This window comes from Rutilus rutilus (genome assembly GCF_951802725.1).
Source record: "Rutilus rutilus genome assembly, chromosome: 1".
Lineage (NCBI taxonomy): Eukaryota > Metazoa > Chordata > Actinopteri > Cypriniformes > Leuciscidae > Rutilus > Rutilus rutilus.
Window position 1 is genome coordinate 34616380 of NC_140209.1, and position 23710 is coordinate 34640089.

At 40.9% G+C, this 23710-nt stretch overlaps 1 protein-coding gene across 3 annotated transcripts; it reads left to right on the plus strand.

Moving 5' to 3' along the window:
* Nucleotides 1–23447, plus strand: usp31 (ubiquitin specific peptidase 31). Of its 3 annotated transcripts, XM_084430005.1 has the most exons (17): nucleotides 1–1552; nucleotides 4645–4782; nucleotides 8684–8778; nucleotides 8850–8942; nucleotides 13741–13876; nucleotides 14106–14253; nucleotides 14989–15163; nucleotides 15331–15442; nucleotides 15580–15674; nucleotides 16329–16406; nucleotides 16865–16994; nucleotides 18150–18269; nucleotides 18530–18755; nucleotides 18866–19024; nucleotides 20334–20486; nucleotides 20665–20703; nucleotides 20790–23441. In XM_084430005.1, the coding sequence occupies exons 1-17, from the start codon at nucleotides 1022–1024 to the stop codon at nucleotides 22286–22288; spliced, it is 3927 nt and encodes a 1308-aa protein (XP_084286131.1). In that variant the 5' UTR covers nucleotides 1–1021; the 3' UTR covers nucleotides 22289–23441. The 3 variants fall into 3 exon arrangements, with proteins under 3 accessions (XP_084286131.1, XP_084286132.1, XP_084286133.1); XM_084430006.1 differs by lacking the exon at nucleotides 20665–20703 and having other exon boundaries at nucleotides 20790–23447; XM_084430007.1 differs by lacking the exon at nucleotides 20665–20703 and having other exon boundaries at nucleotides 20793–23441.
* The last annotated feature ends 263 nt before the right edge of the window (nucleotides 23448–23710 follow it).

Below are 23710 nucleotides of genomic sequence, written 5' to 3' on the forward strand. Positions count from 1 at the left end.
ACGGCGCATCGCCGCGCCCTGCAGTGTCAGTGATTTTAGAAAAGCTCTCGAGGACGAGACGGCCCACCACCAAACACACCACTATCTCTATCGGAATCCACCAGACTTCTTCAAACTGCACGGGCTAAAAGAAAACCGCTGAGTCAACGAGAACACGCGAAAACGCTACGGATTTGCGGTGCACGCCGAACTCTGGCTCGGTCGCGCGCATCTGCTGCTGCTGCTGTCCTGTAGCACCGGGCTCGCGCTGGAAAGCGGTCGGTGCGACGGATGGACTTCAAAACCTAAATAGACAAAAAAAAAACAAGCTAAAGTATCTCGCCTTCGCATATTTAGCTATCGGAACAGAGCGTAATTGCCTGGGTGGAGTTGCAGTGCATCGTTCAATTATGCATGAAGAAGCGGCAGCTGCTAGCGCACTAGCAGCGCGAGCTAACCACTGTCCTGTATTATGACAGTGATCTGCGTGCCTACAGCGTTTGATCACGCGCGTCAGTCAAGCGCGTTTGATGCTGATGCTGGACAGGATCTCCGGTAGAAATTAACTTTTGCCTGTCGTTTCATTGACATGGCAAACGGTTAGCCTCGGCAGGCCTAGTTAGCCACTGTGTTAGCTAGTAGAAATCACTTCACTGGATTATAGGCAGCGTGCAAACCTAAACGGTTTGTTTAGTAGCGAGTAATACCGGGGAGCCAGTGAACATATAATACAGTGTGTTGTAGATGGCTGACAACTAGCTGCAAGTTAATAACCGGATGCTAGGTTACTGCCAACTTCACATAACAGGTTTTTAATATCTGTAAAAGTGGCAGGCGTGAGCGCTTCACAATGCATCTTCTCAAGGCAAATTTGGGTTGTGTCACTGAAGCAAACACTTGGATAATAGAGGCACTGCCTCCAGCTAGCTAGCCCTTTGAGAAGTAACATGCCAGATCTTGAGTCGATTTTATGCTCTAAATAAGCAGCCAGCGTTTGCACTCGATTATCACTGAGAGAGGGGATGCCCTAAACACTTCAAGCATGTCCAGCAAAGCTTCGGGTAAAGAGAAGAAGTCCGGCTTCAGCAAGAAGCTGTTCCGCCGGGGCTCGGTGCGCTCCGTGGGCAGTTTCATGAGCAGAGTCCTGAAGACTCTGTCCACGCTCTCGCATTTCAGCTCGGAGCTGCACGCGCCCGTGGGCGACAAGGACGATGGGGGGTTCACAGCCTTCAAGAAAGAAGGCAAGGGGTCCGTCGCGTCGGACGAGAGCGACTGCGGGGGGTTTCTGTCCGGGGACAAAATCCCCGGAGTGTCCGGGTTGAAAAACCACGGCAATACGTGTTTCATGAACGCTATTCTGCAGTGCCTGAGCAACACGGAGCTGTTCGCGGAATATCTGGCTCTGGAGCAGTATCGAGGCGATCAGACGGACGAAGAGGAGAAACCCAAGACGAACGGGGTCGTGCAGAAGAAGGGCGGTCAGGACAAAGGAGAGGTGACCGAGCAGCTGTCGGGGTTGGTCCGAGCCCTGTGGACTTTTGAGTACACGCCTCAGCACAGTCGAGACTTCAAAGTAAGTTCACGCGAAGGATGACACTCGTCTTTTTGATTGCTCTGTGGAAGTCGGATCTTTTTCATCATGTCACCTTGAAAATCTAAATCGAGTTCTTTTGCTGTAATTATTATAAATGATTCATCCCTTCACATAATTATTATTATTATTAATTCACGTGCACTGTAATCTTGGTAAAACTTTATTGTGATGGTCAATTTGGAACATTCTGTTGACTATAAGTAACTTTGCAACTACACGTCAACTAACTATTATTACAGAGTATTAGTAGGCTGTCTGCTAAATATCTGACAACTTTTTATTTTGATGGTCTGCCAGTTGATATTCTACTGACTAGAAGTCACTTTGCAACTATTTATCAACTAATTCTAAACCTAACCCTACTACCAGTCTACTAGGCAGGCTTAATACTCTAACACTGAGAGTTAGTAGACATGTTGGTGCAGTGTTACTTAAAGTCAACAGAATGTGTTAAAGGGACCATCAACATAAAGTGAAACCGTAATCTTTAATCAAACTACCTTCCATTCTGTTTTGGATCGACTTTTCTTCTCTAGCCCTGTCCCAAATGCCACACTTCTTCATGTGCACTTGCAGTCTTGTAGACTTAAGACCCAAATTATACTTCGGCCAATGCGCACTTTTGCAGACCCCACAAGCTCCGCGGCAGACTTCTACCCGACAGTCAAAGCGCCGTTACGTCACAAAAGTGTGGACTCAGAGGAAGATCGTGAGGGCTTAGGGTTCCATTTGGGACAGGGCCTCTGATGAAGTGTTTACTGGCGTAATGGCGGGACAATCAGTCACTCACATAAGATCACAGCAATAGCAAACCACAACCATCCAATCAATTCCCGATGTACAAAATCAAGCATTCTTTTCTTGTTTGAGAAGCATTTCACTCGGATGTATGTCGCAATAGGGAAGAAAAGAGTATTGCAACTTCATGCCAACTTAAAAAAAGAAAAGGAAAAAATGGTTCAAACAAGTCATTCATGAATTGGACTGAATCAGTTTGAGCGTTTTTGAGTCAATACCTTCAATAAATCAATAAGCTGAGAACTTAACATGTTTGTTTAGAAATTTGCAGAGAACAGATTAGGGCTATATGACGAGTGAGTTTGTTTTGAACTTGTTCTTATTCTCAGAAAGAAAGCGTTCAAAAGAAGTGCGAACTTCTCGTTACTTAACGTCTGTAAACCACAAAACATTTTTTGTATTACTGTGACCCTTGTTGTTTAGCCAATCAGCACGCTTGTAGGTGTTTGAACACTCAGTGATTATCTTTGCAATCACACTTGGTTGGGAAAACTAGTCAGCTCCAAAGATTAGCCTAGGTGTAAATAGTTTCTCATATCACACTTTACAACTATAAGCAAGCCAAAGTTTGCATGTGAGTTTTGTTTTGTGTGATGTTTAAAACATCAGGCTTTTGTGGCCCATGTTTTGTGGCTCATGCTAGAGGGGAAAAAACACCCCAATCCTATTCAGGGGACAACTAAACTAAGCAAAAATATGCAGTTTGGTGCAGATGTTATTTATATGCCCAAAAAGTAAGAGGTAATTCTAGCTTCTAATGTAAATCAGTGAGATCTTTGTTACATTATAGCTGACTACTTGCAAATATAAGTTTATCCCAATATGTCTTAAGTAAGATATACAATGCTCCGTTATATGATCAAAGCTCTTTAATTGACAGGGTTCCCACAGGTCCTTGAAATCCTTGAAAGTTTGTGAATCTGAAAATAAGATTTCAAGGCCCTGGAAAGTTTTTGAAAATAAACATACATAGATACAGGTCCTTGAAAGTGCTTGAATTTATTTTCTGCAAGAAGTTTTCTGTAAAACATTCCATATTATTTCCTCCTGTCCGCTAATGTGTTATTTCGCCAACACTTCGTGGCCTATGCATACTAGCTTGCTTGATTTACGTTAGTTATGGGCATTTACGCGTTACATTAAGTGTTTCCCGCGTGAGTTCGTGTTGTACGTTGCCATGACGTTCACGTGCGCAAAACTGTAACAATGTATCTTACATTGAATCTTACATCTTACTTGAATTTGAAGTTAACCAAGGTGTGGGAACCCTGAATTGAGGAACAAAACATAATGCAATGCAATACAATGATGACTGAGATGAACAGTACAAATAAGCATTCCTCAAAAGACTGATGTATCATATTTGATATGCTCAAATTGTTTTGTTTATGGAATCAATTAAGCCTAAGCTTCAGTCCAGTAAGTGTTCATTTTAAAATATGAATAACAACATAAGTTATTCTAACATTTACTTTATAAAACCCATTAAAGATTTTACAGCAAAAAGACCTCAACCTTAAGGTGGCCATTTTTACAATAAGCTCTATGCACGAACGCTGCTGATGTATTTCCGGTAGAATCTCAGCCATCGTCTTTACTTCCGCATAGCGCGTTCTATACCGAAGTGTACTAGCGGCAAAACTTTCATAAAATTAATTTTCTCAGAAACGGAGACAACGATTTAAGAAACTGATTCGCTAGTCGGATTTCGCATGATATGAGAGAATACTCACCCTCAAAGTTGTCGATGTAGCTCGAAATATATAATTTAAAGCCCTTCTCTTTCTTACTCTTAGGTGTGACAGCTAACTGCCTCACAATATTGTTAGCATCATTCACGTTAACCGCTGGAAGTTCTTGTAAACAGCGGGTGTAATTTACCATTATCTCCACCGAATGCAAAAACGGCTTCTGACGCAGAACCGGATGTAACTGGGCGGGCTGAGACCAAACGCAGAAGCGATCGTGCATAGAACCTATTATACTAAAAGGCATTTTCTTGAAAAACAAAACAAAACTGTCAATCAGACGACAGAAGGCATGAAGTAGATTGTGTACAAAAGGTTTCATGTTGAGATAATTTAGAGACCTTAGAAATTCATGTATCAAATATGATACAGTATAGGCTTTATAGGGTTAAAAACACTAGGTAAACCCCTAAAAAGCTCAGTTGTCAACACTGAACTCTTCCATATTTTTTCTTGCTCCTAGTGATCAGAAACATTCATGCCTTGTTGTTCCAAACTTGACTAACACTGTGTGTGTTTTGGTAGAATGCTGTGGCCAAGAGTGCCATGCAGTACCGGGGAAATGCACAGCACGACGCCCAGGAGTTCCTTCTCTGGCTACTGGACCGTGTCCATGAAGACCTCAACCATCTTGTACACCCTAACATCATAGCCTCTATAAAGGTATTGCTGATGTCATAGTGAAATGACTGAATGTTTTGCTGGTGCATAGCTACTTAGTCTAAGGATGTTGTAGTGTTCGCCTCTTAAAGGTGCTCTAAGCGATGCCACACGTTTTGTAGGCTGAAACATTTTTCATCACATACAGCAAACATCTCCTCACTATCCGCTAACTGCCTGTCCCCTGAACACACTGTAAAAAACTGCGGTCTCTGTAGACAGCCCAGGCTCCACAAACGGCAACAAAAACAAACTGGCCCAGCCTGGACCACGAAACATAACAAACAGTGTTCCAGCCAATAACCGACAAGAATGATTTGGGGGTGGGGGTTGAGGGGTTAGTGTGCGTGTACATGAAGGGGGGTGTGGGGAGGAAGGTAGCTAGAGGAGAGATGTCCTAGACAACGACTAACATTAGAATTAGACTCTTGAATTTTGATATGGCCGACACACGACCAAAGAGACGACGTTCCGATGAACAAATAGCAAAGAAGAGCAAGGAAAAGGAGAAGGAACGCACAAAGTACCGAATTTACATCAAAGCCTGTTTCAGGAAGCACGGAAGGGAGGGGGAGGGGGAGGGGGAGGGGACGGGATGAGATGAGGAGGGAGGGTTGAGCTAGTCTCCGTTTTGTTTGACAATACTTTGAACGTCAACAAGAAGCGACATCACCCAACATCGCTTAGAGCACCTTAAAGGTCAGCTGAATTTGGAGACCGTTAACCACTCTTGCTGTTTACAAAGGTTGCACAGAAGGGATTGTATTGGCAGGTCCATAAAAGCTTGAGATTTCAATTGTTTAAATAGCAGAACAGGAGAAGAGCCAAACGCGGCTGGATTTACAGGGCCATTCTGCCCTGGAATGGGCGCTAGGAGTTAAGAGTTAAATTCTGCATTATATATCAAATACATGGGACATTAAGTCACATCCTATGGCCTGTTTGGAGGAGGGCTTGTTTGGTTTCTTTTTACAGCCTGTGGTGTCCTGGTCAGGGTCAGCCACTTGCATCCTCGCATGAGGTCATTCAGCTTGTCTGATTGATTTAGATGTACGTTGTGGTTTCTAAGAGTTTGTGCCAAGGAGCACGAGGCTGACAGTTTCCTGGCTGACTGACTGCACTGCCCTGGAGAGTCAGATGCTTAGCTGGAATCTTAAACTTCTAAAAGAATGTCAGTCTCTCAGATTATCAATCACTTACACTGTCTTGGGGGTTTATTTATTTACTCAAGTTCTTCCTTTATGGTGCGGCATAATCATATGCATGGACCTTTACTCTGACGTTCGACAACCGTTCTTCTGTGCGCTTAGATTGAGTAGATGTTTTCTGGTCTAACATGTTAATTCTAGAATTGTAAGGAATGTTCTTCTTGGGTCAATACAAGTCAAGATCAGTTGACAGGATTTTTTTGTGGCGTTATGTTGATTTGCCATAGAAAATAATTTTAATTCATCCCTCAGATTTTTCTTTACAAAGTTTCAGTAGCATACATTCAGTAGAAATTAATCGGAGCAGCGTTTTGGATGGTTTAAAAGCGCAAGTCTCTTATGCTCACTAGGCTGCATTTATTTGCTCAAAATACAGTAAAAACTCCAGTCTTCTTCAGTGTCACATGATCCTTTCAGAAATCTTAATATGCTGATTTGCTGCTCAAGAAACATTTATTATCATCATTGCTGAAAACGGTTGTGCTGCTTTATATTTTTGTGGAGACCGTGATACTATTTCTTCAGGATTCTGATGAATAGAAAGTTAAAAAGAACAGCATTTATTTGAAATAGAAATCTTTTGCATCATTATAAATGTCTAAACTGTAATTTTTGATTAATTGAATGTGTTCTTGCTGAATAGAAGTATTAATCTATTAATGCCTATTAATATGTATTAAGCCTATTAATCTTACTGACCCCAAACTTTTAAATGATTGTGTATGTGCAGCAAAAAGTCCAGTAAAAATGTATTTAAGAAATTTCCTTTTGACACATTCCTTGTGGTGATCTGATCATGTGTTCACAAGTTTTATATGAATTATTATATAGGCCACGTTCACATAGCAGCAGAATACGGTTGTCAGTCCTGTATTCTAGTTCTTAAAGGGGTGGTAAAATGCCCTTTTCACAAGATGTAAAATATATCTATGATGTCCCCAGTGATGTGTGTGTGAAGTTTTAGCGCAAAATACCCCACAGATATTTTTATATAGCAAGTTAAAGTTGTCACTTTTTGAGGGTTTGCAAAAACGCACCGTTTTGTGCCTGGCCCTTTAAATGCAAATGAGCTGCTGCAGAGGGCGGGGTTTCAAGAGCTCATGTGTATTAGCAGCTGCTATTACCTCACGCAGACACACTAAAATGACAGAAACTGTTCTGCCTTTAATGTTAAAACGGAGTCAGACAAAGATGGAGAGACTCAAGAAGACGTGACAACATGTAGAATGCAACAGGACGTCTCTGAATGGTTAGTTGATGAATTTATGTTGCTGATGTGGAGTTAACTATCTTCAATTAAGATATTCTGTCATTATAAATCTATAAATCGCTCATATAGGAACTGTTGTGAGATGCACACAGAGTGACTTTCTATTGCATGTGAAAAAATGGATGCTAAAGTTTGAGCTGACTCACAAATGCACTCTTATACAACAACTTTTCCTCTTCTCAACATGGACTGCGTGTTCCCGGGGGCGGGGTTTATGTAAATTCTAGGGTTAGTGATGTCACTAACCTGGGAGGAATGTCGTGTAGTCCCAACCAGCCATTTGTTGTAGTCCTTTTCTTTAAAAGCAAATATCTTCCTTTGCTTTGAACTTTGAGCATTGTAACTTTGCAGATGTTGTTTATGCTCAAACAGCAACATTACACACTAACTAAAGTTAGAAAAGTGAAATCATAATCAACCACCCCTTTAATACGTTATTCCTTTCGCACATAGTATGATTATTTACGGGAGTGACAAGTTAACCGCATTCTATAACCAAAACCGTAAAAAATGTCAGGACTCACAACCACATTCTCGGAAAACCCGTGCTGTGTGTACGCAACCGGACTGGACAACTAGTTAGTCACGTCATACAGCGCGAGAGAGCCGCTCTGCACTGCACAACACACTGTGTGGTTTCAGTAACTTACAGAGACACAGATATGAGCTGTGTGTCGTCTGAAGGTTTTAGATCCAGTCAGTTTTCCACCGAAACTGCGCCCATCAGTTTTGTTCACGTGTGTGCGCGAGATGCCTACAACGGTTAAACACGTCCATCCAGCATGCTTGCATTGAAGCTGCTGACGGTTAATGAAGATTTGACGGATGAACTCATGGCTCAATTGGACTCTTGTTATGTTAAAAGTGATCAGACTTTTCAGTTTTATGGACGTTGCCATCTTTGATATTACTTTGGGGTTGCACTTTATTTTACAGTACATACACTTTCAATGTACTTACAGTGTACTTACCAAGAAAGTACTGAATAATATAAGGTAACTACATGGGTTAAGATCAGGTTTAGGGGTATCTTTAAGACTAGTACCTAGTTAGTACCATTTATTGTAATTACTACAATAAGTATACAGTATGTACATGCAAAACAGGACTGTAAAATAAAGTGCTACCTACTTTGGTCACTGGTAAGAGAATATGAGCTTGACTCCCAAACAGACAGTATTCAAGACGCTTCTGTCAGTTGCTGTTTAAGCGGGACATTTCGAGACTTACAACTAAGTAAATGCGGTTCACCATGTCCCTTTAGGGGCTCCGTACAGATGCATTTCATTTATTAGTGTGGTAAATGTTTATGTTGATACATCATATGCAAATCTGTTGTGCATAATATTCAATAGTTGACCACCTTCCTTTTTTTCTTGAGTTACTGCTATTAGTATTGTAAACATTCTCATGTTTGTCACCATAGCCACCTATTGAGGAAGACGATGGAGCATTAGAGGGACCCTCACCTCCTCTTTCAGCCGGCTCATTTGTCCAAGAGCTGTTTCAAGCTCAGTACAGGTATGATCATTCATGTCTGTCTGTCGACTGTACTTAAATATTTGTCTCACCGTGACCTCTGTTGATTCCAGATCCTCGCTCACCTGTCCCCACTGTCAGAAACAGAGCAACACTTTCGATCCTTTTCTTTGCATCTCCCTCCCGATTCCATTACCTCACTCACGGTAAGTACTGATGTCAGAGAGACTCTGATTTAATTTCCTTGCTCTGTTTTTTCATGACAGCGACATGTTTCATCTGTAGTGACATAAAGGCTGATTGACCTACGTCATGTCTTTATTAATGACCTGACTGATCATCAGGGGTAGGATGAATATGAAGAAATATGTTCGGACATCTCTGCGACGCGTTCGATTTCCTGACCCCTGTAATGATGTTGTTAATTTAGTCTGCTATGGACTTTCAGTTTACATTCAGATACAGCTAATGGCTTCATTTACAGTAACTCTGGGAAACTTTGGGGTGGATCTGTGTCACAGCCCACGATATATCCTCACTAACATTCACTATCATTTATTTGCTTTAAAAATACAGTAAAAACCGTAACAATACAGTTTAAAAAAATAACTTTTTTCTATTTTAACATATTTTAGAATAACATGTATTTCTGTGATCAATTACTCCAGTCTTCAGTGTCACATGATCCTCCAGAAATCATTCTAATATGTGGATTTGCTGCTTAAGAAACATTTATTATTCATCATCAAGGCTGAAAACAGTTGTGCTGCTTAATATTTGTGTGGGAACTGTGATACATTTTTTTTTTTTTTGATGAAAAGAAAGTTCAAAATAACATCATTTATTTAAAATAGAAATATTTTGTTACATTATGATATGTCTTTACTGTCATGTTTGTTCATTTTTATGCATCCTTGCTGAATAAAAGTATTAATTACTTAATAAACCTTACAATGGAAGTTTTTGGAGCAAGTGAAGTGGAGGTTTTAAAAACAGAGGTGTGAATATCATATTTTTGTTAAAGGACTTTAGAAAAGCTATTGCTGTTATTTACGTGAGTGAAGTTTGTTCCATGTCAAATAGTAATTTTTTTATATATATAAAACATATATATAGTTAAACAGAAGTCATAGTTGCAGTTGGCTACGTACCTCGATTTTTTGGGGCCACGGTTCGATATGAGTTTGGTACAACAGGAAAAAGCATCACAAAGCACATAGGCTTCTAGCAAGCTCTTGCGTGCCATCTGAACTGTTGTTTTGGTGCATAGATCGTCTCTTCTTCTGCTGCTCTTTTTCCAGTTGTGGCGGTTAGCAATCAGTGTTAAACCAATTGGTTCAACACATTTTCTGTAGGAACTGACGGCATACTACAGATATGACATAGATGTCTGTTTTTTTTGACTGTGCTTAAATTCCTTTTACTCAAAATATTCCTTCATAAAGTACAAAAGTTATGAAGTTGCTATTTTCTCTTTGATTTAGGTGCTAAAAATATACTTTTCCCTTCAAATTATTATCCAGTTCTGCTTCTCTCCTGACGTTCTGTGATGCTATTTTTAAGAGGCCAGTGAAGTGGTTGATCAAGGAGGGCAGTTGATTTAATCCAGAGGCATTTTTTTAAGTTGCTGAATTTATTAGTACACATTAATGATTAAAGGCGGCGTACTATTAGAAGACAGACAGTGATTTACAGCCCACCTGCCCCTCATAGTACATCAGAGATGATGGACCAGTGAATAATGGCCCCAGGGAGAGTAGAATAGCTGGCCAGGATTCACTTCCACATCATTATTTTGTAAAACCCTGCCAGTGATTTCATATCATCCCTAATCCAAGAAGTTCTACATCATAAAGAGGAATCGGGGGTATTTTGACCCGTCCACCCACAGTAGCTTTCTGCACTGTCGGCGTCTCTCCACTCTGAAAAACATTAGTGCAGAGAGAGAGTAGATTTAGAGCTTATGCTCTGCCAGCATGAAGAATGACTGATCCGAGAAAGAGGAAATTTCGTCTTGAAGTTCAACGATGTGCAACTTAAGCGCTGACTTATAGTTGCCCTGGTCGTCACAGTCTGTGGGAGTAGATTTCATTTGCCCTCTTCTTAATTCTGTTTATCCATGCTTCGCAATTGCTGTTATATCTGTGTATTATTTCATAGGCCATTTATTTCCTACCCTTCCTTGATATGCCACTTCACGTGGGAAGATATTAAGGAAGAGTTGTTGATTTAGCCAGTAAGTGTTCATCTTCTGGGGCCACTGCACACTGCGTTTCCTCTTTAGAGATGAGTTTGCTTCCTAATGCGTTTGGAGAGGTGATCAAGCATCATTAAAGCAATGCTAAATGCTTTCAGTCCTTACAGGCTGCTGAATGCTATAAAAAAAAAGACCGCAAGTAGTGCATTACGGTGTATCTGCTTGGATTTTAAATTAATGTTTTTTCTTTTTCTAAACTCTCACTAAAATTAAATTCTAGAAGATGCTTTTAGGTAAGAATATAATAGCATTACTTTTTAAAAAGATCGTTCACCCAAAAATGCTAATTCTGTCATCATTCACTCGCAATCATGTCGTTCCAAACTCATAAGACTTTCAATTATCTTTGAAAGGAATTAAGATATTTTTAATGAATCCTAAGAGATTTCTGTCCCTCCATTGAATGTCCATTCCACCAAAACTTTAAAGCTTCAACAAGTTCATAAAGACATCGTAAAAGATATCCATATGTATTGAGCAGTTTAAAGGGGTAGTTCAGAATGTTGGACATCGGACCTCATTTACAAGTTAGCCTGTGTTATTTATCAGTGGAGACAGTTTTCAAAAATGTTCATCCAGTCCTTCCAGTTGCATAGTTCACAGGTGCTAGGCTAGCGTGAGTCAACGGTATCTGTTAGCCTGCCATTAAAAACAGTTTCAGCCACTCCACAGTACACCAAAAGCAAATAAATTATAACGCCAGACTATCGATGTAAATTTCTGTTGAGAGAATAATGTAAGAAATCAAACTACCCTTTCATCGCATTGCAATAGTTATACTTTGTTCCCTGTATTTATTAGCACAGTCTACAGCAGCGGCGGAGTGATATTAAGTTACCTAGGCAACCGAGAGAGCCGGTCCACATGACAATCACGCAAGTGTATTTACCTGCCGCTGACACTCATCACTACAGAAGCAGAGTATATTTCACAAAGAAATCAACAAGACATTGGACTATGGCCACGTTTGAAAGCCATGGCAATGTTTTGGACTTTGGAGACGATGCAGGCGAGGAATGTGTGTTATTCAACGAACCGTAACTTACATGTATGAGCCGGAATACACAGATGAAGAACTAATCGAGATGGATGCTAAAAGGGCAGAAATAGAAAGAATGTCTGTAGAGACAACAGCAGCTGGAGATGCCGTAGAGAACCGGGACAGAACATCGGGAGACCGGTGGTGCCAGTGCAGAAAATGTATAGCTACATATAGCTAGCCAGACGTCCCGACTGTAGTGCGCTTCTGTTCTGTGTTTACTTTTCGGCGCAGTACTAACCGGAGCAAAGTAAAATTCCACCGCTGCTGAGAAACTAGTTCCTGTAAATGTAATGTGATCATTGAGATGCAAGAGTAGTTTGATTTCTAACATTATTCTCTCAACAGACATTTACATCGATAGTCTGGCGTTATAATTTATTTGCTTTTGGTGTACTGTGGAGTGGGTGAAACTGTTTTTAATGGCAGGCTAGCAGATACCGTTGACTCGCGCTAGCCTAGCACTGGCGAAATATGCAACTGGAAGGACTGGGTGAACATTTTTGAAAACTGTTTCCACTGATAAATAACACACAGGCTAACTTGTAAATGAGGTCCGATGTCCAAAATTCTGAACCACCCCTTTAATCCAAGTCTTCTGAAGAGACACAATTGCTTTATCAGGGATGGGCAATTTCGGTCCTGGAGGGCCACTGTCCTGCAGAGTTTAACTCCATCTCTGATAACACAAACCTACCTGTAGCCTTCTAGTAATCCTGAAGAAATAGTTTAGATTGTTCAGGTGTGTTTGATTAGGGTTGGAGCTAAACTCTGCTGGACACTGGTCCTTCAAGGACCACGTTTGCCCATCTCTGCTTTATGTGATGAACAGATTTAATTTAGGCTTTTATTCACATTATTAACAATGATCAACCCACATACATAGAGCTCATCAAATATAATAAACTCAAACATGCTTGCTTGGCGAGCAGTAACCATTGAAGTTTGTTGTTGCATGTGAAGTGATTCCCATTGGTTACTTTATGGTGTCTTCATGAACTTTTTGAAGCATTGAGAGTTTTGGTTGTGTGGGACAGAAATCTCTGAGATTCATTAAAATACCTTCATTTGTGTTTGGAAGATGAATGGAAGTTTTCATTTTGGGGAGAACGGACCCTTTGAGGTTTTGGTTTGGTGTAGGGGTAAACCAATATAAAAAAAAATTGGCCGATAGCGATAATTCTTTATATTTGAAAGCCGATAACCAATATATTGGCCGATAAATCTATATCCAAATTTTTAAAGTTTTAAAAAAAGGTCTCAATATTAAAAGCCATGTCCCCAGCACACAATTATAATGTTCTCATTTTAATTTTATGTAGCCTTTAAGACTGGCATGTGCTGCACATGTTGCAGTTGACTTTATTTTCCTTTTTGAAGTGATTCAAATATTATTTCAAGCAATTCAAAACCATCATGGGATACAGTGCACATCTGAACTGCCTCAGCTGAAGGAAATAATCCATTATTTATCAGCGATAACATTAAAATTTAACATGTATATCGGCCAATACCGATATGGTGACCGATATATCGTGCATCCCTAGTTAGGTGGTGATGTGGACTAATGGTTAATGATTGGGTTTGAACTTTTCATAGTGCGATCCATGACCTTTCATTATTGTGCCCTTGTTTGCTCTAGGGTGGCTGTCTCTGTGCACTAAAAGTTGCTTTGGATTAATTTGTTTCATCACTTGACATTCCTCAGGCCTCTGTATGTGACCGTGGTTTATCAAGGCAAGTACTCTCACTGCATGAGGATTGGTGTGGCCGTACCACTCAACAGCACTGTGTCCAGACTGAGAGAGGCCGTATCACGTGAGACCAAGATCCCACCAGACCAGGTGCAGTTTCCAAAGGTTTTTTTGCACAGTACCGACATGTTATTTTGCATCATTCAAGTCTTGGTTTAAAGACCTTTACTGTTTCCCTGAATACAATATTGATTCTCCATTAATATTGAAGTGTGGGCACTGATGGAGGGTTACAGTAATTGCTGTTTGTGTGTTCGTCTTCCCATATAACGTCATCAACCAAAGCCGTTTCCTGTTTGTTTGCCTTATGTCTGTGCAGTTTGTCCTGACTGAAATGTATTACGACGGTTTCCACCGCTCCTTTTGTGACGATGACGACGATCTTGATATCATTCAAGAGAGTGACTCAGTCTTTGCTTTTGAAACTCCTGAGACTTTTAGATTAGAAAACATTCGCTCTAAAAGAGGTACTTTTTCATGCATTGCACTTTGGTTAAAGCCCAAAGTATACGTCAGTTTTGACGCAAACACTTAGTGTAGGCCTACAGCCTAACACGTATTCAAAATATTCTCCGTTTCCTAGCAAGCGTGAACATAGCTGGTTAACGCATGCTTACTAGAACATTTCATCTTTATCCAGTGTTGGTCTGTGCTATTTCTCTCCAGAAGTTATTACAGATGAAAATGTCTTTATTACTTTTGTGTGTATCTCTTAACCCCTTTACACAATCACTCTTCAACGTTGTCGTTTATTGTTGTTGTATCTCCAAGAGTTTGTTGTTTCGTCTCAGTTTATTATTAGTAAAAACGGGCAGGCCACTGTTACTTAACAGTCGAAAGTTAGTCTGTTAGTTTGAACCAACTAATTGGTGCAAAAAAGAATTCATGGCAATTGTGAGAGCTGAGCATACGGAGTACGTGCGGTTAGAAAAATCAGGCTGTGCTGATGACAATATTTTTGTCACTCATGCTGTACGCATACCCTAGTGTACACGTAAAAACCGAAGAATACTTTGGGCTTAAGAAAAACTGTATAGTCATGTCAAATAATCCTCAGCCTTTATTGAAACATAACTAATAATAAACTAAAGATAGTCCTTTGTCTTTGAAAACATAGGAACTAACTTGGCTTAGATCTCTTCTTACTAGTTCTGTCTCTTTTGTTTTAAAACGATTTAAGTAACATTTTTAACGATTTCCAGGGAGCCTCCTTGCAAATTTGAATCAGAACAATTTGAAATACGGAGCGGAGACCAGCCGAACACCATCTTTCATGCAGGGTGCAATGAATCCAGCATCACCCAACAAAAACACTGGATGTGAAAAAATGATTCTGCTGATCTGTAACAGAGCCTGCACTGGCCATCAAGGACGGAGGTAAAAGCAGCAGCCGAAAACAGTCAAACACCCTGATTATTGTCTTTCCCTCATGCTAACACATCAGTTGAATTTCCATTATATTTGACACAACATCTTACGTGGAGAATGTCTTAAAATGTATGCAAAAACCTCCAGACGGTAAGTGGAAAATCTGTTTGTTGCAGGTTTGGTCTTCCATTCGTACTGTATCTAGAGCGCAGTGTGACATGGGATGTCTTACAGAAAGAAATTCTTGAGAAAATGCGTCACCTGCTAAGGCCAGGGGTTTACATTCAGGTCAGTGATACTTCTGCTGGTGTTGAAATACAGCTATTTATTTGTTTTAATTAATGTTAGTTTGGTGGGATCAATACAAATAAACACTTTTTGTCTTGCATACAACTTGCACTAGTAAATCGGATTGATTATTTTAGGTTGGACCTTTTAGTCTGCGTGTGGTCGGAGTGGTTGGGATCACATATCTTTTGCCACAAGAGGAGCAGCCACTATGTCACCCCACTGTGGAAAGGTTTGTTATGCATGACCACTGTGTTGTGTGAACTTAAATTTCAGGTGTCCAACTGACTGGTTTAAAAGACATGCACATTGTTTCACCATTGGTGCACATAAACAGTTTTTCCGCTGGCTACATGTGCAGCCAGCAAATACTCAGTAGTTTTATTAAAGTACCATTAACTACACAAACCTCCAAAGACATCACATTAGTCTAGATGTTTTAATGAGCATAGATAAAAAGTTTATAACCGCTTTAGTGTTGCAGGCAGGGTGGTTATTAGATTGAACAAATGTAATAAAACAAAATAAAACGAGGCTACTTCATTTTGGATACTGAAACATCTGTTAAAAGGATAGTTCAGCCAAGCATAACAATTATTTTCACTACTATTGTAGTGATCCCTGACTTGGATGTTTGGCTTTGACAGGCACTTGAGTGGCAAAGCTAGCGCTCATTGCTTTAGCATGTAATGACTGACATTGAAGCACTTCATCAGAAACTCTGAACATGTTCTTAATATTTATAACACGCCCCCGTAACGTCTTATAGATGTAAAAGCGTTTCAAATAATCAAAATGTGGTTGTGCTGAAGAACAACAAATTTCATTGGTTATGTAATCTGTATCACTAATTTGATAACCTATTTCCTCAATCTCTACTTTGTAGAGCATATAAATCCTGTGGACCAGGAGGACCTCCTCATGTTAAAATTGTAGTGGAGTGGGACAAAGAGACCAAGGAATAGTAAGTAAAACCAAGCCATAATTAATACTAATCTGTAGTTTTTATATAGTGGACCCCCAATATATTTGGAAAAATAAACCACACTTCAAAAATTGAGTCATTAAAATAGATAAGGGTATCCCAAACTAGGATTTTTGAACCCCTGGAGGTTCATGAGGGAACTGCAGGGGGTTTCTGAATTGGCGAAGAGGGGGGAATATTGTATATAATTTGCGGGCATCAGGGAGCCGCAATCAAAATGTGTGGTATTGCAATCACTTTTGAATGTGTGCTCGTTTTTTTACGTTTTCTTTTTTCTTTTTCTTCAACACGCGTGCATGTATTGAACATTCTCTGGCAGACTATTGGAAAAATATCTTGCAGAGACAAAATAAATATGTTGAAGTCATAGGATAGGAAGTCATGCATGACTGGTCTGGTTAGAGATTTGTCTCCAGTGTTTGTTCTGATTCCCGCAGTTTGTTTGGACACACTGAGGAAGAGTACATCCCTGATGCTGAGAGTGTGTATCTGCACAGAGAGCAGCACCATCAGCCGCAGGCCTGCACCCTCGCTCAGTGCTTCCAGCTCTACACCAAAGAGGAGCAGGTAAAAGTCTGGCTTGGTGCACACTGAAAGGATAGTTCACGCTAAAGTAAAAATTCTGTCATTATATACTCAACATCATGTCTTCCAAACCCGTATGACTTACTTCATTCTGTGGAACTCAAGGCTGTCGAACGAGATTTTCAGTGAATAGTGAACTTAAGGGCATGTTCACACTTGTAGTTTGGCTTGTATCATGTATATTTTGTGATGTAACTTAACGAACATCCAAAACAATACTGTGTGCTTGGCTAAATGCACTTGTATGTGCATACATATGATGGTATTTTTTTACTAGCTGAGAACTTGTGAAGAGCTTATAAAATGTGGAAAGGATTCAAAACAGCACCAGGAATTCCTCCGTTGCACACCAACTGAAGATCTGCTACAAGGAGATGGCGGTTCTGATGTCTGTACCGAACTGTAATGGGCAACGTAGCGCCTATGACGAGAAAAATAAGGTGTGCTTGAGCATTCTGTTTAAGATGTCTTTGGTCCATGTGTTCATTTTCAGCCAAACCGCATCAAAGTTTGTTTGGAAGCGCTTGTTTGGTGCGCACTAATGGACCAAACACACCAGAGTTAATTTTAACTGAACCAAACCTGCCAGTTGTGAACACACCCTAGGTTTATGTCTCTTCCTTTCACAAGAGGCAGTTTATGATGCTTTTGTCATTTTTGGAGCTTGACTGCTCTTGTTGACAACACTTCCCTCGTTTTGAAAAGAGCAGCTCGGACATTCTGCTAAAACTCTCCTTTTGTGTTCACGGAAGAACGTTTTTGATCGATATGAGGGTGAGTAAATGATGACAGAATTTTGATTGTTGGGTGATCTGTCTTTTTAAAAGAGTTATCACACTCCCTTAATTTCCACTTCTCTAGAGCTGCCTTAGTGGACACACATGTCAAGGTTTCTCTATTTCTGCTGTCAGTGCTGTTTTAAAATTGCTAGTTTTTTTGCAAACACATCTGTAACCCTGGAATGGTTCCACATAGCGTATAAATATACACTGTGGTTAGCCAGAGCTGGCTGTGGGCAATTATGAAAGGGTTTGGAACTGGCTGTGCTTTAAGGAAAATGAAGAAACAGCCAGATTTGTAAAATGTAAAACCCCTCTGACTGATTTTGTTTATGTCTGCTTCCTGTATGCTTTCCAGTTGGCCCCAGACGATGCCTGGCGCTGCCCTCACTGCAGGCAGCTGCAACAGGGTCGGATCAAACTCAGCCTGTGGACCCTGCCTGATGTTCTCATTTTGCATCTCAAGAGGTTTAGACAGGTGCTGTACTAATCAAATCACATCACCTGCGCAAATGGCACTCCCAACATGCAGTGCAAATGTGTGTTAGAGTGGCCTGTGGTTCAAGTTTAGACTAGACTAGTACTTAAAGGTTCATACCCCACTAGGGGGCGATCCATTGGTTATCATGAATATCTACCAGGAAAGATATGTGTTAGCATTTCTATTCAATATCTTTGGATAAATGTGTGTGCTAAATGGCTGCCTACTTACTAATATGTGGGCCTTGTGTTTTCAAGGAAGGGGATAGGAGGGTTAAGATGCAAAACATGGTGAGATTTCCTTTGATTGGCATGGATATGGCACCCCATGTGGTGAAGAGAAGCCAGAGCAGCTGGAGTTTACCCTCACACTGGTCACCATGGAGACGACCTTACGGACTTGGCCGAAACCCAGACGACTACCTTTATGACCTCTATGCTGTGTGCAACCATCACGGAAACATGCATGGAGGGCATTACACAGGTAACACCTTAAAGAGAACAAGGAACTTCAATGTAATATTCAAAATAGTATTGTATTAACTGCTTGATTGGTGGATTTGATATTTCATTCCCTGTTTTTACTCTTAACAGCGTACTGTAAGAACTCCATTGATGGGCAGTGGTATTGCTTTGATGACAGTGAGGTTCAGCCTATAGCTGATGAGGATGTCTGTCAGCAGACTGCATACATTCTGTTCTATCAAAGGAGGACAACTATTCCCTCCTGGTCGGCAAACAGCTCTGTTGCAGGTGACTCCTGTTCCTTGTTAAGTTTTGGGTTGACACAGTTTGCTGACTCATTTGTCTTGTTCATTTAGAAGGCTTGTGAAGGTGCTGGCATGTGATCATCCAAGTGACCCTCTTTTCCAGCCCAATGAAACTGCTTAATATTAGTATGACAGTTTTGATGAGCCCTTTTAGAGATTCTGTTCTGGAGAATTAACAATTAAAAATATTAAGAGTTCGATGTACTGTCTAGACATATATCTTGCATTGAAGGGCCTCCAGCTCATTTATGGAGACGTAGTTGGGTCATTCAAAATCGTCATAATATTGACATCTGAGCCATGAGCACATTACAGAAAAAATTCACCCAAAAATGAAATTTCTATCATGGGTTTCTCAGTTTTAATTCCACTTCGTGGAACCCCAAAATTGAAATGATTAAAATGTATGACATACTTGTTTTCTTTTCTTTTTTTAACAGCACAGTTTACTAGGTTGCTGTCCCTTTAAGAACGAATACCCAGATCTAATTCGTATTTCACCCAACTGTTTGTTAATTTAAGACATAACCGACTATGTTCACAGGAATATTCCACACAACGGGCATTTTGACATTATTGTGCATCTATCTGACCATTCAAGCACAATAAGACGCTAAAGAAAACTGAATTTGCGATCACATGCTGTCTGAGAGTGGCAACTTTCTGTGCACAGGCTTCAGCTGTGTGTCTGTCAGCGCTAGCACCAACTGCATTGAGTTCTTTTTCACAGCTTATTGCGCTCAACATCAACTTTACTTTCTCATTCATGCATGTTTCTTTATTACTCTTATGTTTATATAACTTTAAGTACTACTGTGCTACACGGATATATTTACATACTGCAAAATAAACTATATATATTAAAATCTCTAACGATAGACACTTTATTCGGTGGTCATGATATATACTGTCATACCGCCCTGACCTACTAAACCCTAACCTAAACTGATTTGGGGAGAAAAATATCACGCGTTGTATGGCAGTAACTGCCATGTGACCAACAACTATCTATTTCAGTATTCAACAACCCTGATGGCCACAGTGGTTAGTCAATAGGTTAGCCCATCACAACATATGAAAAGTACAGTATCAAAACAGCCCATTTAATTCTACGAGTCAGAGAGTGAACAGAAAACATGCTACTATTTTTTTATATATTTTTTATTGGTAAAGAAATTTTGAATAACATGTTTTTCGGGGGAAAAAATAAAATTTTACAACAGTGCAAAACATGGCCCTCTAAATGAAGATCCTTGTTTGTGGATTTGTGTAACTCCTGGATGTGATCTCAGGCTCCACCAGCTCATCTTTATGTGAACACTGGGTTAACCGGCTTCCAGGCAGCAGGCCGCCCAGCCTGGCCTCTGGAGCCTCCTCAAGACGCACATCTCTGATCTCATTGGCAGAGTCAGTGGAGTTTCCCGGTGATCGCAGTGAAGACGATGGTGAGGAACATCGTTATGCCTCTTAACATGGATGTTTATCTCTCTGATGTCTTTAATAAATCTTTAGAAGCCAAGCAGTACCATATTTTGCCCTCATCTTCCTTGTGTCCTCTTATTCTGTGTATTGTGCCAGTGTTTTACTCTTGCCTTTCTTTATTATGTCTTCTCTCTCTTGTAGCTTTAGCGCTTACTAACACAGGATCTCCCGCCTTGCTCAGTTAAGACAAAACTGCATGCCAATGCTCTTTTCATTCAGTCTGTCACCAGCACATTAGTTTAAATCTCTCTGTCCTTTTTGTTAAGGAGGATTTTCAACGCGGCCCTTCGTGAGAAGCATTCAACGGCAGAGCTTGTCCTCTAGATCGTCGGTTACCAGTCCTCTGGCTTTCAGTGAAAACGGGATGAAACCTTCCTGGTCTTTGTCAGCAAAACTACAAATGAGGTCCAATTCGCCCTCACGATTCTCTTTGGACTCGCGCTCCTCCCCTCCTCTAGAGAGGATAGGAGAAGCTTGTGACGACAAAGTGTCCACGTCTTGCTTCGGTGGCTACAGCAGACATGAACGTCAGCCCAGCAGTAAGGCCCCGCTGGCCATGATGGAGGGTAATTGTAGTGATGACAGCAATGGGAAAATGATCCTTGATGAGGCCTATTGTAGAGCTCCAACCCAGGCTGACAGGAAGAGCTCTAAAGGTGAGCCCATTGACAACAACAACCAGATTAATGCTGTGGACCAGAATACTCTCGGAGTGCGCTCCAAAGAGCAGAAGCATAAGAGCTCTGGGTCGGAGAAGAAAGCAGAAGGGTCCTCCAGCAAGAAGAGCTCCACCAAGACCAAGGGAGACCAAGAGAAGCCCTCCAAGAAGCGCCAGAGCACCTCTTCTGTAACAAAATCTCCATCCTCCCAAGTGTCTTCCAACCCTCAAGCAAAGGGCACCAAAGCGACCAATCTAAAAGAGAAGAGTGATTCTCCCAAGAGTACCAAGGGTACACCTTCAGGAACGCCCTCCAGAAAGAAAGAGTCCTTGCAGGCACAGGAGTCTCCAGTGTCAGGAGGCACAAAGGGGAAGCTGTCCCTTGCTTCCACGCCCCAATCCTCTGCCTCTCCATCACCCACATCCAAGAAGAGCTCCTCGGTGGCTGAGAGAAACTCTGTGTCTGGCAAGAAGAAGCTGGTGGAGAGAGGCTCCAGCAAGGACTTGGCCCACACCAGTCCCCTTGCAGAGAAGTCAAGAGTCAGTGGCACCCCGCGGACACCCCAACCTAGAACTGTTGAAGGAAGCGGGCCCGAGAGGAGGCCAGTGAGAAGCTCCAGCAGTAGTTCCTCAGTCACCAGCCTGCGCTCCCCAAGCGTCTCCTCAAGAGACCTCCGCCGCAGCAGCAAATCCGAGGACAAGGGACTCTCGTTTTTCAAGAGCGCGCTTCGGCAGAAAGAGACTCGGCGGTCGGCCGATCTGGGCAAGACCACGATTCTCGCCAAGAAGGCTGTCGAGAGGAGTGCCAAGTCCTGCAGCCAGAACAAACTCAATGCTGACGAGGTTGAAGGCTCGGGAAACTCTTCCCAGCAGGTCTCTCCGGAGCCGCGCTCCAGCAAGGCTGCTACTGATGAGAAAGAGTCCTCGAAGACCTCCACTCCTATCAAGCGCTCTCTCTTACCAGTAGGCAAGTCCAAGTCTTCCAATTCTGAGACTAGTCTTCAGTCTCCCATCAATGGGAAAAGGCCCCTTGAAAAGGTGGCATCCTCTAGAAAGCTTTCTTCCAGCATGCAATCATCTGCACGGCCAACACAGACGCCTCAATGAAATTTGAATAGCAGTTCCATTATTTTCTGTAATGCAGCTATTTTTTGATGTGCCTAAGAAGAATATAAAGTATATAGTATATACCTGTATTTTACTTTTCTCAAAGAAAATATGTAAATTATCAGAAAGCGCCTTTCTATCCTGCCATGGAACCAAATCGTTGCCTCTGGCAAGGTATGGTAAATTAATCTACTACTGTTCATGACTCTGAATAGGAATGTTTTAACTTAGCACTTTGTATATATTTTTTTCTCCCTCGAATAATGCTTAGATGTAATGGACAATATGTACAATACTTTTTATCTTGGTACCATTCCTTTTTCTTTGGACAAGTCACTTATGATGAAATTAGATTCTTGCGTTATTCCTTGGAGTACTGTACCAATTCACTCCACATCTACACTTGGTGCTATTTACAGTCCAGTGTTCCCCTGGCACTGATACAGTATGAGATCGAGAAGAGTAACATCATGAAACCTGGCCGCATTTGAAGCTGTAGACTTACTGGGGTTCAGCAGTGAACAATCTCATTGGTACCTCTTAAAGGCTGCTCTCCTACCCCTACTCTATCCTTTTATACACGAGAGCAGTTACAAGTGTTCAAGTAGCATTACTGCCCTTAGAAATGTGCCGATAGCTGAATTGTTGTTGTGTGAATGTGATCTTTCGATTGGTAAATTAGTGGAGGACAATCTTTAAACTCAATCTATTTAGTTTATTCCAGCAAAATGCTGTGATCTCTTTATCGGAATATTAATGGAGGCAGTGTAAGCCCTGCATGAAATTGTTTTGTAAATCTTTGTTTTTATAATGAAATTTTGAAAGCCACATAATCATACTTGAACCATTTCATGCCCGCCAAATCCAATGCCGATATATGTGAGCAGTTTTCATTTGGGCTTGAGTGAGCTGGAGTTGAACCCTGCTAAGGTTTTTATCTCCATATTTATCTGTGGACAACCAGTGCAATAGTTTTCAACACTTTATAGGAGAACAGATATATTGACATTCTCTATTCGGGAATGTTGGTGTTTTCAAGAAAAATTATTTAAAAGATAAATACTGTGCATATGCAATAGTAATGAAACACATTTAATCAATGTAAATCAAAATAATTTTCAGGATTGTAATGCCCCACCACGATAATGGGGTTTCATTTAAAAAAAAAAAAAAAATTAAAAAAATTTTTTGTGCCAAGAGTTTGAGATTTAATACCCAGTTGAAATGGCTCTGCAGAAAGGCCTTTTTATTTTGCTTACTTGTCAACGGCATAAATACATTTCCATCTCGAGTAAGCTCAGACAAGTTCATTTGGACTCATTCAAAATGTTATATATGACAGGAGAAATATAAGGTTAAACAAGTCATTATTGTTACATTAGCATAATGGTGTCATTATGTTGGCCACTGTTCAGCTTGCTG

What these genes read in the sequence shown, in the direction of transcription:
- usp31 (XM_084430005.1), top strand. Translation starts at nt 1,022, where the DNA reads ATGTCCAGCAAAGCTTCGGGTAAAGAGAAGAAGTCCGGCTTCAGCAAG. An exon ending in ATTCCATTACCTCACTCACG is followed by an intron (nt 8,943 to 13,740) that starts GTAAGTACTGAT and finishes GACATTCCTCAG; the next exon opens with GCCTCTGTATGTGACCGTGG. An exon ending in GGCCAGGGGTTTACATTCAG is followed by an intron (nt 15,443 to 15,579) that starts GTCAGTGATACT and finishes TGATTATTTTAG; the next exon opens with GTTGGACCTTTTAGTCTGCG.